This window comes from Oncorhynchus keta, chromosome 24 (assembly GCF_023373465.1).
Source record: "Oncorhynchus keta strain PuntledgeMale-10-30-2019 chromosome 24, Oket_V2, whole genome shotgun sequence".
Classification (NCBI taxonomy): Eukaryota; Metazoa; Chordata; class Actinopteri; order Salmoniformes; family Salmonidae; genus Oncorhynchus; species Oncorhynchus keta.
Genome location: NC_068444.1, coordinates 15,421,748 through 15,440,563, shown reverse-complemented (window position 1 = coordinate 15,440,563; position 18,816 = coordinate 15,421,748). Strand labels below are relative to the sequence as shown.

The following is an 18,816-nucleotide window of genomic DNA, read 5'->3' as shown; positions in this document are numbered from 1 at the left end:
CCACAATCGTACACAGTTGCATAATGCATCTCAACAATTGAAATAGGTTTACAATCAAATAACAGGAATGAGCTTTTTGACTTTTCTATCCTATTCCCTATATTCATGGATCTGCCAGGTTGAGCTAAATTATAGCTAGAATACTTCTCAAGTATAAAGCAAAAGTGCTTAACATCAGACATTCAAGCACCAGATATATCAACCCCTTGACACTTGAACTCCTGAGCCACATTTCTCTGCATATAGCAGACATATAGTCAGCTCTTTCTTTTATAGAATGACTTTTAAAAGTCCATATAAACTGATTTATTAGTATGCCATCAGAGCAACATTATGAGATCAATAATATAAGTGCCCCAAAATATTAAAAGGAATATTGCTACATAATATAATTTTATGTCACGTCAAGGTCTAGGCAGTAGGCACTAATTAGGCAATTGGACTAATACATCTCCACATTCCGATATAACCAAGTCCCAAGCGCACATTTCTCAAATCAGCACCTGTCGGAAAAATGAAGGAATCTGTAAGGGAAGGCAATAATAGGCCTGACTTACCCCAAGAGATTACACGAGTTGAAAGCAGAGGTGGGTCAGCCGTAACACGCTTGGGAGTCACTCGCTGATGAAAACAAAAAATGACCCACAGAGTGCAGCAACTCTCAGCATCCCATTTATGGATAGGCATATGACTATATATAGCTTTTACATCAACCCTCAACATCATTTCTTACTTGCAGTAGGCTAGGCTACATATCATGCAGTGTCGGCGCTTCTTTGCTCACTGTATAAGTTATAAAACATTTATTCCATTTTGCAATATTTACCAAATTTGGCCTGAGCACAATGTGTCCAGTTTACTTCATTTAAATGTCATACTTCTTTCAACTCTAGCCTCTATTTCACGAATAGGCCTACGCTACAATTGTAAGAATTTAAAATAATTGTAATATTTGTTATATTTATTTTAGCGTTAGGCTATCTTAATGCATTTTTGTTTTGTTCTATGCTCAACTGAAGGAACCAATACGGAACCTTAAGACATACCGTGAAACCTGAACTGTTGCCAGCACTATTTTTAACGGGAGATTGGGTTAGGAGTCAACAGTGTATATTAGTAGGCTAGGCTATTCCTGCCAATAGCCCCAGATCAGAGGCAATGTCACACAGCTTGTTTAGCTTTATGCAAACATTATTCATCTATTAGTTAGCTTAAATTAAAACAATAACGGATCATTCATAGCCTTCTGTCATAAATAACATTGTACAAAATGTATGCAAAGCCTGCCCATTTGTTATAGAAATATTAAAGAGATAAATGCAATTGCAATAAACATTACAACGTTGTTTGTTGTTTTTTACTCAACTGTGTGGCCCAGTGTAATGTCATGATAGAAGTCTGTTTAATATTCGTGGCGAGTATGCGCGCCTGTGGGTTATATATGGTTCATGGCGAGATGGATTACAGTTTATTTCAAATTGACGTCTAAGGTTTACTTGTTTTGCATTTTAGCAAACCCTAACCCTTTTCCTAACCTTCACCTAATTATCCTAACCTGCTGCGTAAATTATCCTACACAGCTACGAAATGTAAAGTCTGGTGAACTACCATACAGGCTGCCTACTACAAAGATACGTGTAACGCCCCACCCACCAAGCAGACCGTCAACCAGGTTGTCATGCTGCGTCACAGAGTTGCTAAACTAATCGTCACGCAAATCCCTTCTCAAATCTCACGATTCCAAACCTATACGGCATTACATAGAACACATTAATTATCTCACATCTCGGAAAATATGTTTTATACTTCTTGTTTAAGAAATGCGTGCTAATGTTGTTGTTTTTTTAGCTTGCGCCCAATTGACTCCATTCACTCCTTGAAGAGGAGATCTTGTCCCAGAATGCACTGCGCGGCCCATTGACGACGCATGGGAAGCGTGCCCTAATACATTTCTAATGGAGTTTCCCATCTTCTCAAAAGTCTTGTAACGACCCTGTAGTTTTCAGCGCGGATATCGACTCTGCCGCTTGAGCATGCTTTTGGGGCACAGTCGATAGCGCGCTGGATTTCGGACTGGAATGTTGAGGGTTCGAGACCTGCTCCTTGCTGTTTCATTACACTGGTGTCAGGTGTCAGACGTTGCTTGTTCCATTGCACTTCTCACATGATCTTGCGTGACTTCAATTTTCTACACGAGACCGTGCTCGGGACACTCTTTACACAACACTTCGATAGGAAGTGATTTTTGTAGCATTGGAAGGATAGCATTTTCGCTAACCCTAAACCCTTTCCTAAACTTAACGCCAGTCTCCTAAACTTCTACATTAATTATCATAACCTTCCTCTTAAATTCTCCTAACCTGCTACGAAAAAGTCATTTCGGTATCGAAGTGTCGTAAAAATAGTGTTTCTCCTGACAGGAGACCGTGAGACCAGTTGTTATTAGTGAGTTAAAGTAGATTCCTTAATAGAAAATGAATCGAGTAAAAGTGATAATTTTTATAATAAGTCAACCAGTAAAACACTACCTGAGTAACATTCTAAAACTATTTGGTTTTAAATATACTTAAGTATCAAGTAATTGCTCAAATATACTTAAGTGTCAAAGTATATATAATTTCAACATCCTTATATTAAGCAAACCAGACAGCATAATTCTTGTTTTTTTATTGATGGGTGGACAGGGGCACACTCCAACACACAGACATAATTTACAAACAAAGCATTTGTGTTTAGTAAATCCGCCAGATCAGATAGAAGGGATGACCTAATAAGTGCCTGAATTGGACACTTTTCCTGTCCTGTTAAGTACTTTTGGGTGTCAGGGAAACTGTATGGAGTAAAAAGTACATACTTTTCTTTTGGAATTTAGTGAAGTAAAAGTTGTCAAAAATATAAATAGTAAAGTAAAGTACAGATACCCCAAAAACGACTTAAGTAGTACTTTAAAGTGTTTTTTACTTAAGTACTTTACACCATTGCGTGAGACTCAGCTCTGTTGCAGGAAAACAATTTCACACTTTCATTATTCTTGGCTACTACCAAAGACAGTAGAGAAAGCGAGACATCCACACATTTTTTAAGTTCAGAGCGTGGCTATTCTGGTCTACTTATTGCCCCTGCCACCTTGAATGGCTGCCCAATATCTCACTGGCTATGTTTTTCTGGTCAGGCGGGGCAGGTGGGGAGAGCTGGGAAAGGAAAATAAATAGACCATAACCATTGGTCTTACACGGTAAAGCAAGCTCACGTGAGAGAGGGAACGCCTACTTACACAGACAGGAACCGTGAACATTTTTTCCAAAGGTAAACTGCCTGAGTAAGACATCTTCATTTATCCACCATCTTTTCTACAACCAGACGTCGAATCGTAGTGGCTATCTAATTTTAAACCATAAGTGATACCAGTGAGATGTCATATTGCTAATCTATAAAACAATATAAATATTTCCTCATCTAAATGGTCTTGGACAAACTTCTAGTTCTGTATACGCCAGGTTACTGTAGCGGGGTTTTACATCGATCCACAAGAACAAAAGAACAAAACACAGGTAAGACACTCGTAGGCTATATTGAAAATGTACCCAAATAGTCTAGGCTACGTGTAGCCAGCTGGAGACAGTGTTTGTAAAATAATGAAAGTAACACATAGCCTTCTATTGTGCAAGCTCAAGTTACGCTCCCCACGACGGTTTACACAGAGTTGCAAAACAGGCTCGATTATTTGACTTGACAGCAAACCGTGTCGATGATGGGCGCAAATATCAGCTCAATAGTATTTGGCAAGCACCAATGTAAACATTACACAATTTAAACCATTGTAGCCTATACATGTTATTACATATGCTATATAGACTAAAATTAAAGTATTATATAATAAGCTTTCGAAAACAAAACGTTTATTATTTTAGTGAAATACGGAACCGTTCGGTATTTTATCTAACAGGTGGCATCCCTAAGTCTAAATATTCTTGTTACATTGCACAACCTTCAATGTTATGTCATAATTACGTAAAATTCTGGCAAATTAGTTCGCAATGAGCCAGGCAGCCCAAACTGTTGCACATACCCTGACTGCGTGCATTGAACGCAAGAGAAATGACACAATTTCACCTGGTTAATATTGCCTGCTAAACTGGATTAGTAGTTATAACTAGTGATTATGATTGATTGTTTTTTATAAGATAAGTTTAATGCTATCTAGCAATTTACCTTGGCTTCTACTGCATTCGTGTAACAGGCAGGCTCCTCGTGGAGTGCAATGGTTAGAGCGTTGGACTAGTTAACTGTATGGTTGCAAGATTGAATACCCTGAGCTGACAAGGTGAAAAACTGTCGTTCTGCCCCTGAAAAAGGCAGTTAACCCATCTTTCCTAGGCCGTAATTGAAAATAAAAATGCGTTCTTAACTGACTTGCCTAGTTAAATAAGGGTATAAAAAAAACAATTCCGATTGTTATGAAAACTTGAAATTGGCCCAAATTAATCGGCCATTCCGATTAATCGGTCGACCTCTAGTCAGAAGTTTACATACACTAAGTTGACTGTGCCTTTAAACAGCTTGGAAAATTCCAGAGAATGTCATGGCTTTAGAAGCTTCTGATAGGCTACTTGACATCACTTGAGTCAATTGGAGCTGTACCTGTGGATGTATTTCAAGGCCTACCTTCCATCTCATTGCCTCTTTGCTTGACATCATGGAGAAATCAAAATAAATCAGCCAAGACCTCAGAAAAAAAATGTAGACCTCCACAAGTCTGGTTCATCCTTGGGAGTAATTTCCAAATGCCTGAAGGTACCACATTCATCTGTACAAACAATAGTATGCAAGTATAACACCATGGGATCACGCAGCTGTCATACCGCTCAGGAAGGAGACGCGTTCTGTCTCCTAGAGATATATATAATAATAATATATGCCATTTAGCAGACGCTTTTATCCAAAGCGACTTACAGTCATGTGTGCATACATTCGACGTATGAGATGAACATACTTTGGGGCGAAAAGTGCAAATCAATCACAGAACAACAGCAAAAGACCTTGTAAAGATGCTGGAGGAAACGGGTACAAAAGTATCCACAGTAAAACGAGTTCTATCTCGACATAACCAGAAAGGCCGCTCAGGAAGGAAGGAAGAAGCCACTGCTCCAAAACCGACATAAAAAAGCCAGACTACGGTTTGCAACTGCACATGGGGACAAAGGTTGTACTTTTTGGAGAAATGTCCTCTGGCTGATGAAACAAAAATAGAACTGTTTGGCCATAATGACCATCGTTATGTTTGGAGGAAAAGGCGGGAGGCTTGCAAGTCGATGAACACCATCCCAACCGTGAAGCACGGGGGTGGCAGCATCATGTTGTGGGGGTGCTTTGCTGCAGGACGGACTGGTGCACTTCACAAAATAGATGGCATCATGAGGGAGGAAAATTATGTAAATATATTGACGCAACACCTCAAGACATCAATCAGGAAGCTAAAGCTTGGTCACAAATGGACAATGACCCCAAGCATACTTCCAAAGTTGTGGCAAAATAGCTTAAGGACAACAAAGTCAAGGTATTGGAGTGGCCATCACAAAGTCCTGACCTCAATCCTATAGGAAGTTGTGGGCAGAACTGGAAAGTGTGTGTGCGAGCCAGGAGCGCCAGCTCTGTCAGGAGGAATGGGCCAAAATTCACCCAACTTTTTGTGGGACGCTTGTGGAAGGCTACCTGAAACGTTTGACCCAAGTTAAAGAATTTAAAGGCAATGCTGCCAAATACTAATTGAATGTATGTGAACTTCTGACCCACTGGCAATGTGATGAAAGAAATAAAAGCTGAAATAAATAATTCTCTCTACTATTATTCTGACATTTCACATTCTTAAAATAAAGTGGTGATCCTAACTGACCTAAGAGAGGGAATTTTTACTAGGATTAAATTTCAGGAATTGTGAAACTGATTTTAAATTAATTTGGCTAAGGTGTATGTAAACTTCAAACTTCAACTGTGTGTGTGTGTGTGAATATGTGTTAGTGCCTTCTGAAAGTATTCAGACCGAACAAACTGTCATGGTCCAAACACACCAAGACAGTTTTGAGGAAGGTACAACAACATCTTTTCCCCCCAGGAGACTGAAAAGATTTGGCATGGGTCCCCAGATCCTAAAAAAGTTATATAGCTGCACCATTGAGAGCATTGTGACCGGTTGCATCACCGCCTGGTATGGCAACTTCTCGGCATCTGATCGTAAGGCGCTACAGAGGGTAGTGCGTACGGCCCAGTACTGGCATCCAGGACCTACATATTAGGTGGCCCAAAAAATTGTGAAAGACTCCGGTCACCCAAGTCATAGACTGTTCTCTCTGCTACCCCACGGCAAGCGGTACTGGAGAGCCGAGTATAGGACCAAAAGGCTCTTTAAGAAATTCTACCCCCAAGCCATAAGACTGCTGAAGAGTTAATCAAATGGCCACCTGGACTATTTACATTGCCCCCCCCCCCCTCGTTTTGTTTTACACTGCTGCTACTCAATGTTATCTATGCATAGTCACTTTACAAATTACCGCGACCAACCTGTACCCCCGCACATTGATTTGGTACTGGAAACCCCCTGCATATAGCCTCATTATTGTTATGTAATTTTCTTGTTACTCTTTGATTATCATTTTCTTTTTACTTTAATTTATGTGGTAACTATTTTCTTTACTCTATTACTTGAAATGCGTTGTTGATTAAGGGCTTGTAAGTAAGCATTTCACAGTAAGGTGTGTTGTATTCGGCGCATGTAACATAACAATTGATTTGATTTGAATTCAATTGATTGGACATGATTTGGAGAGGCAGACACACACAAGGTCCCACAGTTTATAGTGCATGTCAGAGCCAAAACCAAGCCATGAGGTCGAAGGAATTGTCCGTAGAGCTCAGACAGGATTGTGTCAAGGCACAGATCTGGGGAAGGGTACCAAAACATTTCTGCAGCATTGAAGGTTACCCAAGAACATGATTTTTAAATGGAAGAAGTTTGGAACCGCCAAGACTTGCTAAACCTGGGCGCCCGGGCCAAACTGAGCAATCGGGGGAGAAGGGCCTTGGTCGGTGAGGTGACCAAGAACCTGATGGTCACTCTGACAGAGCTTTAGAGTTCCTCTGTGGAGATAGGACAACCATCTCTGCAGCACTCCACCAATCAGGCCTTTATGGTAGAGTGGTCAGGGGGATGCCACTCCTTAGTAAAAGGCACATGACAGCCCGTTTGGAGTTTGCCACCAGGCACCTAAAGACTCTCAGAACGCTCAGGACCTCAGACTGGGGCGAAGGTCCATCTTCCAATAGGGCAATGACCCTAAGCACACAGCGCAGGAGTGGCTTCTTGACAAGTCTCTGAATGTCTTTGAGTGGCCCAGCCTGAGCCCGGACTTGAACCCGATCAAACATATCTGGAGAGACCTGAAAATAGCTGTGCAGCGACGCTCCCCATCAGGATATGAAGAAAATAAGGAGAAAAACTCCCCAAATACAGGTGTACCAAGCTTGTAGCATCATACCGAAGAAGACGTGAGCCTGTAATCGCTGCCAAAGGTGCTTCAACAAAGTACTGAGTAAAGGGTCTGAATACTTATGTAAATGTGATAAAGTAAAAAATATATAGAAAAAGTCAAGGTCTGAATACGTTTTGAATACTGTGCTCTGACCTAATGAGAATGGGTTGGCAAATCATATTTCAGGGGGGGGGGATGGAAGAAAGTCCCCACAGCAATGTTCCAACATCTAGTGGAAAGCCTTCCCAGAAGAGTGGAGGCTGTTATAGCAGCAAAGGGAAGACCAACTCCATCTTAATGCCCATGATTTTGGAATGAGAGGTTTTATTTTAAATAAATTATTGTGGGGGACAAATCAACCTTTTCTGAATATCCCCTGTGGTAATTCCACCTATGATTTAAGTGGCATATGCAATTGAAGTTTTAGGCGTTATAATTGTAAGAGTTAGCCTACCAACAAATATATTAGGCCTACAGATCATGTCAATCCAGCTATGGTCCAAAATCGACCTATCCTAATGGTATGTTTTCTTTGTTTCAGCGTAAACATGAAATCTTTGGCGCTTGTTGTCCTGCTGTGCCTTGGCTGCGGTCTGATGTCTTCCTCATTCGTACTCGCGTCGCCGTAAGTACTGGTAGGCCTGTTTGTCTGGTTAATGCACTGGTAGGCGTATCTGTCTGGTTAATGGCCTCTGCATCAAGCCCTTCATTCCAATGTAAGTAGTCTTTTTGAGACACAACAGCTCATAGGTCAGCGTGAGGCAGCTAGGATTGATCCCCCAACCTTCCAAACCCAGGACACTCTAACCACAGGGCCACTGAGTTGGTGTCATTCCGTAGCAGGTCTCAATGCAAATTAATGGCCATTAAATGAGTGAGGCACTTTGATCATGCTAATGTTAATATTTTATTGAATGTAACTCTGCTTTATTTCAGGCATATGTGGAGTAAATTGATCCTGACTCAACACTGGCCAAGCACATTTTGCAGTGTAAGCTACTTTATGGTTTCATAGCATAATAAACTCTACGAGTCATGTGTTGATCTGATTGTATAATTGATACGGTGGCCATAAGTGTCCAGATGTGTCACCTTGTATGACAAAATAAACATTTTGATTTGCAGATGGAGCACTGTGATCCCAAATTTGACTACTGGACTTTGCATGGACTGTGGTAAGGATGACTTAATAATATTCAGTAAAAAATAAAGCACTGAAGATGCTGCCTTTGCCCCCAACCCAATAATCATGTTTTCTGAGTTTGAGTGACTGTCGTGGACTCTGTTGTCTTTGTACATATTTGCACAATGTCTGTGTGTTACAGGCCAGATAAAGGCCAGGAATGCAATTCATCTTGGCACTTCAATGTAACTCTAATCCAGGTATGTTCTGCTGCGGGGAAGAAGAAAAAAATAGCTTATTCGTGACAAAAAAATCATTTTGAAGTCAAAAGTCAAGTGTTGATAATTTAAAAATTTAAGAGAAATGTTTGATCGTGACTATGTTTTACAGGACCTACTTCCAGATATGCAGAAGTGGTGGCCGGATCTTATAACTCCAGCATCCTCTGAATTCTGGTCTGTTCTAATTGTGTATAAATACTTTACTCCAGGTCATTGTTATATTTTCAGGTAAGAAGATTTTTCTAAACAAAGGTTAGCACATTTGATCTTCTATTTACAGGCAATATGAATGGCAAAAACATGGAACGTGTGCTGCAAAAGCAGAGTCCCTAAACAGTCAACACAAATACTTTGGCAAAGTCCTGGAGCTGTATCACATGGTAGACCTTGACGGGTAAGTGTACTGAATTAACAATAGAGTGTCCTCATGAAACATATGGGATAATATTTGGTCTGTATACCCTGAAGCCTGATTTATGTTTCTACTAGTTATAAATTCTTTTTATGTCTTCAGAGTGATGAAGAAATTTAACATTGTGCCCTCGGAGGCGTACTACACTGTAAGTACATCATTATTACTACATTACCAAGGACAATGGCATTTTGCACTGATATTAAATTGCTGTATGTTTAAAGTTAGACTTAAAGAACGGCAAGTATTTCTGCGTCATATCAAGAAACATACTATACTGTGTTAAATGAAACCCTGTGTTATGGGAAACACGCCATAGTTTTTCATGTACTCCCCCAAGTCATTTGACTTACTGTTCCTGTTTACAGATGTAGGATCTTGATTTGAGCCATTTTGCTACAGCAGGAAAATAATCCTGCAGCAACAGGTCAATGTGAATTATTATGTGTAATTAATGGACATTTTTGTAAGGGTTGATACATTTTTCGTAAGGGAAACTCAAATCAGAAATTTCAAAGTGGAAATGACAAACTTCAGAAGCCTTTTTAAACCTCAAATATACTTCACATTTCCTGCAACAGGGTAATCAAATTAAGATCTTACATCTGTACTTACCTACTGTCAGTGAAATGACTGAGACGTGTGCATGCATCCAATAGCATGTGATGAATACTCGTGGTTAAATGTACTACTTCTGTGTTTTTAGTTTGACCACATCGAAGGAATCATTCTCAACTTCTACAATGTGAAACCAAAGATTCAGTGTATTCATCCAAAGGTATCATGTGTTTTAAATATTTTTATTTTGGTAAAATGCAAACTCAAGCACAACTAGTTATTGAATTTGCCTACATGTTTTCTTTGAAGAGTAGAGGATTATGTGGATTGTGTACAATTTTGTATTTAGAATACATTTCCTTAATCATTCTACATAAATAGTATTTGTTTCACACAACTAAAATGTTAAATCATGAAACCTAACCCTGAATCGAGAACGTATCACTAAGTTATTTCTTGTTCACAGGGTGGGAAGGTGCAAATCTTGGGCCAGATCGAGATCTGCTTCAACTCAGACTTCCAACTTGCCAACTGTGAGCATTCTGAGACAGACACTCTGAGACTAATTGACTTCCTCAATGTTAAAGGTACAGAGTTTAGTGTATGTGACCATGCCACACCTGTCTACTACCCTCCCCTTAAGGGGAAGCCATCAATGTAGTGGCTAGTGAGGTCTGGTTACTCTATAATCAGTTATATCTCACATGGAACACACTCTTCGAAATAAGGGTTCTTCGGCTGTCTCATAGGAGAAACCTTTCTGGTTCCAGGTAGAACCCTCTGTAGAAAGGGTTCTACCTGCAACCAAAAATAGTTATTCAAAGGGTTCTACTATGGGGACAGCTGAAGAACCCTTTAAGGTTCTAGATAGCACTTTTTTCCCCGAGAGTGTAGATACAAGGTTCTACTAAGTGTGAGTTAGCTCAGAAATACTATTCTAAAGTACTAAAAACACAACTGTTTCCAAATGAATTTGTCTACAACTTTTTTTCATGTGTTTTCTGTGTTCTGCTTGATTCTTAGAAGCAGGTTGATCATGTTTTAACTCAGGGAATAAATCAGCTTTTAATGATAACATTCCTGAAAGCCCATACTTCCTATATAATGTTTTATACATCATTTATAGGCAAATGGCATACTAAGAGTGATATAAGGTCCTTAAATCTTGTGCTTTGCCAAATATGTCATACAAATATATAAAAAATGTTTTATTGTCACATACAACAAATAGGTACAGTGAAATGTGTTGTTTTACAGGGTTAGCCATAGTCAGATATTTCACCTTGTCGCTTCAGGTATTTGAACCAGCAACCTTTCTGTTACTGGCCCAACGCTCTAACTGATCATTATAACCCTAATACCACCAGTAAAATAGTATGAAATTTGCTTTTAAATTATTATTTAAATTGTTTAAAGTATGGTCCTACTTTTTGTCAAACAAAATCTAAAGTGTAATGCACAGTTTATGAAGAAGTCTATTCACTGCCTCCATTACTCTTGAAATATGTTTTGATGTTAAAAGTGTTGAGTAATTACGATTGTGTATGGTGGTGGTTAAAACGCATTGGTTTACATTAGTAATGCAATCTCCATAATTTGATGGAATGATGATCATGATTTAATCAGATATACTGTACTTATTGTATCTGAAACTGATGTTGTTTCTGCTGTTAAGTTAGTTAGATGTAATTTCAGTTGTGGGATACGCTTTGGTTTTAAATGGTGGCTTTGTTTGATATGGTTCCGATCCTCTGTAATTTTTTACTGACAATTAATTAAATACATGTTTCTATTGCAGCAGTTGTACATACTCTTTGCCCCTGCAATTTGCATTTTAGTGAATCCACATATGCACATTCAACTACATGCCACAAGAGGTCAGGAAACGTCTACACAACACCAATGGCCAACAGAGGCAGTATACCTGTCTTACATTGTCTAGCATTGTTCAGTCTGTTACAATAAATTACACATTTAAAGAAATTTTATATCCACAAAATGTATTACATGAAATAAAAAACTCCATGTCCAGGCACTCAAATGCTGATGAGTTTGACTTAAAATCATGTATATTTATTGTCACACACTCTTCACCATCTTAACTGCAGCTGTATAGTCAGTTTATTAGAACAAAGACGATGATTACTACTCAATCTTAACTCTCCTGAGCAAGAAGATGTCATTTTTGTTAATGAAAGCTATTTACTATAGTGGTAGAATAGCAATGCTGGTGGTGTATAGGCTAGTTATCCCATACAGTCAGCCTTGATCTTTCCTCTTGACAGTTTACCTTGTGTGTATGAGAATTTTTGGCTGTTGGAGTACATGAGACATTGTGCTTTTTACAGACCTGGGCCTCATGCAAGGCCTCATGCAAGGCATGGAAACATACTGAAGAGCTTCATTTGTTACTGGCCGGTGGTAAGTAGAGCTTATTTTCGCAAGAAGTATTTAAACTTTTTTAAATAAACGTGATTTATCAAAATCCTGGGACGGAATGTTTAAATATACACACAATAACTTGTCTAACTTACATGTAATCATAGTTGAGTATTTCCCTTGCAAATGTGAACTGCAAGTTTTAATTTTGTATTACGGGCCTTGGCTGTCAGATATAATGAATATTATGTGTGGTGCAATCAGTTTTATGTAAACTGTTGTAGTAGGATAAGAGGAAAGCGGTTATAGCCGCGGTGTAAAACACACGGCCGGCGATGGGTTCCAATCCGGCTCGTGTGTGGTTTGAGTATTTTTAATAAAAAAATATTTTATGGGAGGTGTTATGGATACAATATACTTTAAAATGACTAAAACCAAATCGAAACTGTAGAAATTATAATGGTTCTACATGCATGCAGTTTCTGTGTTCAGCTCACTAATAATAAACTAAATAAAACTAGATAGTAAAGGAGCACTGAAAATATAACCGAATGCGGCCCCCGGGTAAAATTAGTTTTACACCCCTGGGTTATAGTGTCAATGTGAAATCTCATTTGCCAAGAACAGGAAAAATCAAATAGGTGTAGGGGGAGCAACGGCTGCCTCAGTTGGTATTAGACACACACAGTGAGATCCATGCATCACTCCCAATTTGGTTATTGAAGTCTCTTAACAGTGGGTAGTCAGTCGGGTTGATTCTTCCTGACTGAAAACTATCAGCTGCATCACTGTTACCTAATTGGTAACCAGGCCCATTTGAAATACATTTCATTCCTCTCCTCTCCTTTTGAGAGGTTCATTGTCTTATGTCCTCAAGTCAATGGAGACAGCATGGGATAGTCACCCACACAAGAGCACTCATGGCCTCATTCCTCAGCTCCGCTATAGCCAGGGTGGTTTCCTCTTGGTAACGGTCCTAAGCCACATCTCATCTCGGTAACGGTCCTAAGCCACATCTGATCTTGGTAACGGTCCTAAGCCACATCTGATCTTGGTAACGGTCCTAAGCCAGATCTCATCTTGGTAACGCTCCTAAACCAGATTTGTGTTACGTTACAGCCTTATTCTACAATGGATTAAATAAAAACAATTCCTCATCAATCTACACACAATACCCCATAATGACAAACAAAAATGTTTTTTATTTGATTTATTTAAAAAATAGGTTGTTTACATAAGTATTCAGACCTTTTGCTACAAGACTCAAAATTGACCTGTTTCCATTGATCATCCTTGATGTTTCCACAACTTGATTGGAGTCCATCTGTGGTAAATTCAATTGATTGAACATGATTTGGAAAGGCACACAACCTGTCCATATAAGGTCCCACAGTTGACAGTGCATGTCAGAACAAAAACCAAGCCATGAGGTTGAAGGAATTGTCTGTAGAGCCCCGAGACAGGATTGTGTCGGGGCACAGATCTGGGGAAGGATACAAAAAAATGTCTTCAGCATTGAAGGTCCCTAAGAACATAGTGGCCTCCATCATTCTTAAATGGAAGAAGTTTGGAACCACCAAGACTCTACCTAGAGCTGGCCGCCCTGCCAAGCTGAGCAAACAGGGAGAAGGGCCTTGGTCAGGTCATGGAGGTGACCAAGAACCTAATGGTCAGTCTGATAGAGCTCAATAATTCCTCTGTGGAGAACCTTCCAGAAGGATAACCATCTCTGCAGCACTCCACCAATCAGGCCTTTTATAGTAGAGTGGCCAGATGGAAGCGATTACTCAGTAAAAAGCACATGACAGCCTGCTTGGCACCTAAAGGACTCTCAGACCATGAGAAACAAGATTCTCTGGTTTGATGAAACCAAGATTGAACTCTTTGGCCTGAATGCCAAGCGTCAAGTCTGGAGGAAACCTGACACCATCCCTACGTTGAATCATGGAGGTGGCTGCATCATGCTGTGGGGATGTTTTTCAACGGCCGGGCCTGGGAGACTAGTCAGGATCGAGGGAAAGATGAACGGAGACATCGTTGATGAAAACCTGCTCCAGAGCGCTCAGGACCTCAGACTGGGGAGAAGGTTCACCTTCCAACAGGAACACGACCCGAAGCACCCAGCCAAGACAATGCAGGAGTGGCTTCAGGACAAGTCTCTGAATGTCCTTGAGTGGCCCAACCAGAGACCGGAGTTGAACCCAATCGAACATCTCTGGAGAGACCTGAAAATAGCTGTGCAGTGACGCTCCCTATCCAACCTGACCGAGCTTGAGAGGATCTGCAGAGAAGAATGGGAGATAAAGCCCAAATGTAGGTGTGCCAAACTTGCAGCATCATACCCAAGAAGACTCAAGGCTATAATCACTGCCAAAGATGATTCAACAAAGTACTGAGTAAAAGGTCTGAATAAATATCTAAACACTTGTTTTTGCTTTGTCGTTATGGAGTATTGTGTGGGGATTCAGGGGAAAAAACTATTTTATCATAACGTGGTAAAGGTCAAGGGGTCTGAATACTTTACAAATGCACTGTATGTTTTTCCAGCAGCATACTATGATTAATATTGTCAAAAGCTTCACTGAAGTCTAACAAAACCACTCCCACAATTTTCTTAATTATCATTTTCTCTCACCCAATCAGTCATTTGTGTAAGTGCCATCCGTACATGTTGAATGTCCTTCCCTATAAGCGTGCTGAAAATCTGTTAATTTATTTACTGTAAAATAGCATTGTATCTGGTCAAAAACTATTTTTTCCAAAAGTTTACTAAGTGTTGGTAACAGGCTGATTGGTTGGCTATTTGAGCAAGTGAAGGGTGATGTACTATTCTTGGGTAGTGGAATTACTTTTGCTTCCCTCCAGGCCTGAAGGAGCACACATCTTTGTAAACTTAGATTGAAGAGATGGCAAATAGGAGTGGCAATATCGTCCCCTATCATCCTCAGTAATTTTCCATCTAAGTTGTCAGACTCAGGTGGCTTGTCATTGTTGATAGACAATACTTTTTTCACCTCTTCAACAGTCACAAAATTACAATGCTTCTCTTTCATAATTTGATCAGTTAAGCTTGGATGTGTAGGTTTGGCATTTGTTCCTGGCATGTCATGCCTAACTTTGCTAATCTTGCTAATGAAAAAATAATTAAAGTAGTTGGCAATATCAGTGGGTTTTGTGATGAATGAGCCATCGTATTTAATGAATGATGGAGCTGAGTTTGCCCTTTTGCCCAAAATTTCATTTAAGGGGCTCCAAAGCTTTTTGCTGTCATTCTTTGTTTCATAGTGTAGTGTCTATTTATTCAGTTTAGTGACATGATTTATCAATTTGCAGAATGTTTGCCCATCGGTTATACAGCCAGACTGTCAAGACCCGGGTCTCCAGTGTGAGAAACAGTCACTTAGCAAACTGAGCCACTCATAGTCAGCAGAACCCAGAAGATGAGGCAGACACAGCAGTACTTGAGATGGTGTTTTAATAAAGTAAAAAGGAAGTTCTTCAGGCAAAAATATAAATCCACAACGTCAAAAGTAATTCCAAGAGAACAAAGGTAATCTTCCAAGTCAAAAGGTAAATCCACAAGGTGGTAGATACAGCAGAAAAAAGGCCTCAAAAGATAAACAAAAAGAAATAAACGAGAACAAAAACAGAGTACCACAAGAGAGTCCAACTGGAGCAACACATATTCACAGCATCGCTGGGGCTGGGTGCTAACATTCAAACTCAGAGCAAAGAACTGAGGAAAACTAAGGGTTTAAATACAATCAAGGGAAACGAGGTACAGGTGCAAATAATAACTGGGAACAAGGGAAAACAAAAGGGTCAAAAAGCACAATGGGGGCATCTAGTGACCAAAACCGGAACAACCCTGGCCAAATCCTAACACAGACTTTGTTGCCGTTCCTTTTGCCTCATCCCTTTCAACCATAACATATTTTTCAATTCCTCATCAATTCACTGGGATTACATTTTTTTACAGTCATTTTCTTAATGGGTGCATTCTAATTAGAGAAAGCAGTTTAATAAATGTGTCAAGTGCAGTGTCCGGTTGCTCCTCATTACACACCACAGACCAGCAAATATTCTTTACATGATCAACATAGGAATCACTACAAAACCTCTTGTATGACCTCTTATACACAATATTAAGTCCAGCCTTTGGAACTTTGGTTTTCCTAGATATGGTAATATTGTGATCACTATAGCCGTTGGATTTGGATACTGCTTTACAGCAGATTTCTCTATCATTAGTAAAGATGTGGATGATTTCATTCTCTATAGCCAGGGTGTTTTTCTCTTGGTAGAGGTCCTAAGTCAGATCCAGTCAACTGGCTTTTAATCAGTGTGAATTCATGGGAGCTAGTACCAGAGATAATGATAATGGCTGATAGCAATTCTGTCTGCCGTTGAAAGCAATCATTTTGTCATTCACTCATCTGTGGTAGATGAGAGCTAAGATCCTGTGTTGTCTGCCCTTCTTCCTGTGAGGGCAACTGGGCCGAAAGGAAGTCATTTCACCTTGAGTCATCGTTGTTTCTCCCTGACCAGAGTGAGCGGTGAAAGTAAGACTGAGTTCGTCTTCGACTCGTTGACCGAAGACGAGGGTCCTTATAAAGAGCTCCTGAATACACCAGAGGATAGTATAATAGAACAGTATTTGTGTTTTATATGGTGAGTATGTGATATCCTTTATTATGAATGTAAGAAAAACAAGTGAATACATAGTGAGAGTATCCAGCTCTCTACTGTAATGACGTCTAATCTGCATCAATAGAAAGGAGGAGTTTGGAGGACTTGTACAGAGAACTATATACTGGCTAACTGATGTATATGCAGTTTGTCAATTTCGTCATGAATTTTGTTCTGGAGGCAGCTCTGCAAAGTGGTCACTAGCTGGCACAGCCACATTCATAATTAGATTTTAAACCTAACCTTAACCACACCGTTAACCCCAATGCCAAACTCTAACCTTAACCACACCGTTAACCCTAATGCCAAACTCTAACCTTAAATTAAGACCAAAAAGTGAATTTATGTTTAGATTCATTTTTAAATTATAGCCAATTTTGACTTTGCAGCTAGCCTATCTAAGGGGACATCGCTCAGTTCTGCCTCCAGGACAAGACTCATGACAGTAAATGTCAAGCTGCAATGTATACAGGACCAATATATGTTGTAGGTGTTAGTAGTCCAACAAAGGTGATACATGCAGAGTTCCTATATATTTCATTAAGCAGCTGTGCAGTCCTCAAAACCACATAACCTAGAAATGCATTAATTTCCAGTGCTCTGCCTGTCCTCCTAAATCTAGTTAAATGACGGCAATCCTTCAGTGATACACCAGTCAAACACAATAAGAGAGATCTGCTGATTTTCAGACAAATCTCTATTTCCCAGGAAATGACACTGATAAAGAGTGCCACTGGCTAGCCTGATTTATCAGCCTTCACCAATGCATTTTATGGTAGTGAGTTGATTACATCTATAATTGCAACTCACCTATGCTGTGATTAGAAATATTAAGTTATATTTTATCGTCAGTCATCTAAGGAATCACAATATTTCAAGGAAATGAATAAATACATGATAAGATCTTGCTACTAGTATACCTCATTTGGGGGGCTTATCTAGGAATATCCAGGTGCACGATGCTGCATTAAACGTGTGCAGCTACACAGGTGAGATGAAGGGAGGCATATCTTTTCACAGCAGACCTATAAACACAGCCAGGGTGACCACTGCTCCATTACTCACTCTCCTGAGAGCTGAAAGAACAGGAGACGGACATGAAGACTAGACAGATACGGGCGGCTGACATTCTGGGTCCTGATGGATTGCTCTCTATGGATCACAGCACCCCTGGCTTTGGGTGAGATAAGCTTAATCAGCCACAGGTCGGACCTGGCTACAGCCCAGATACTTCTCCACCTCTGTATCTCTGTCTCCAAGCATTCTATAGCTCGTATGTTCCATGCCTAACAAAAGTCCTTCCAGCCAATTAGTCACAGCAAAACAGTACCTAGGCAAGGGTTTGGGACCGCACTGATAACCATGGCATTTCTCATTAATGTGCATCCTGATATTTGAGGGTCAATGTGTAACGGCCAGTCTTTCGGGATAATTACATTTTACTTACGTAAAAGACATTTCTTTTCACGTGAGTGAGCATGAACGATGGCTCAAATGATGTGCTCAGTGAATATATTAAGGTACCTTCTTAAACAAGATAAATGTTAAGCCGTACACTCTATCAGAGATTTGACACATTTATTTTAATTAATGTCTACCTCTAACAAGGAACAACAGTATTATGACTTGGTAATTCAATACAGTTTAGGTGAATGTCAAATCCTCTGAAGGAATATTTAAATCTATAATATGATTTAAAGAGTACAGTAATGTGGATATACTACTACAATCCTCCCATATACTACTACAATCCCCCCCCGACACACACATACACTTATACATATATATGTGTGTGTGTGTATATGTGTGTGAGTCTGTTGGGATAGCTCACTACCAACTTTGCACACT

At 39.8% G+C, this 18,816-nt stretch overlaps 2 protein-coding genes and 1 long non-coding RNA gene across 5 annotated transcripts in view; 2 read left to right on the top strand and 1 right to left on the bottom strand.

The window, feature by feature from the left end:
- LOC118357690 (myomesin-2-like) overlaps positions 1 to 700 on the bottom strand; it is a 36,960-nt gene extending 36,260 nt beyond the window's left edge. Inside the window, exon 1 of one of the 2 annotated variants that reach the window (XM_052477867.1) lies at positions 558 to 700. The gene's annotated coding sequence lies outside the window, so the exon portion shown is untranslated. The remainder of the gene's footprint in view (positions 1 to 557) is intronic. The other variant, XM_052477868.1, reaches the window with a different exon arrangement.
- The window catches only part of LOC127911390 (uncharacterized), a 196,022-nt gene that overhangs the window by 112,048 nt on the left and 65,158 nt on the right, over positions 1 to 18,816 (top strand). The gene's annotated exons all lie outside the window — the stretch shown is intronic.
- Positions 3,245 to 11,697, top strand: LOC118402752 (ribonuclease T2). 2 transcript variants are annotated; one of them, XM_035800962.2, is made up of 10 exons: positions 3,245 to 3,306; positions 8,068 to 8,151; positions 8,463 to 8,517; positions 8,652 to 8,701; positions 8,852 to 8,909; positions 9,040 to 9,104; positions 9,211 to 9,324; positions 9,445 to 9,490; positions 10,049 to 10,120; positions 10,367 to 11,697. In XM_035800962.2, the coding sequence occupies exons 2-10, from the start codon at positions 8,075 to 8,077 to the stop codon at positions 10,559 to 10,561; spliced, it is 732 nt and encodes a 243-aa protein (XP_035656855.1). In that variant the 5' UTR covers positions 3,245 to 3,306; positions 8,068 to 8,074; the 3' UTR covers positions 10,562 to 11,697. The 2 variants fall into 2 exon arrangements, with proteins under 2 accessions (XP_035656855.1, XP_035656854.1); XM_035800961.1 differs by having other exon boundaries at positions 3,291 to 3,551.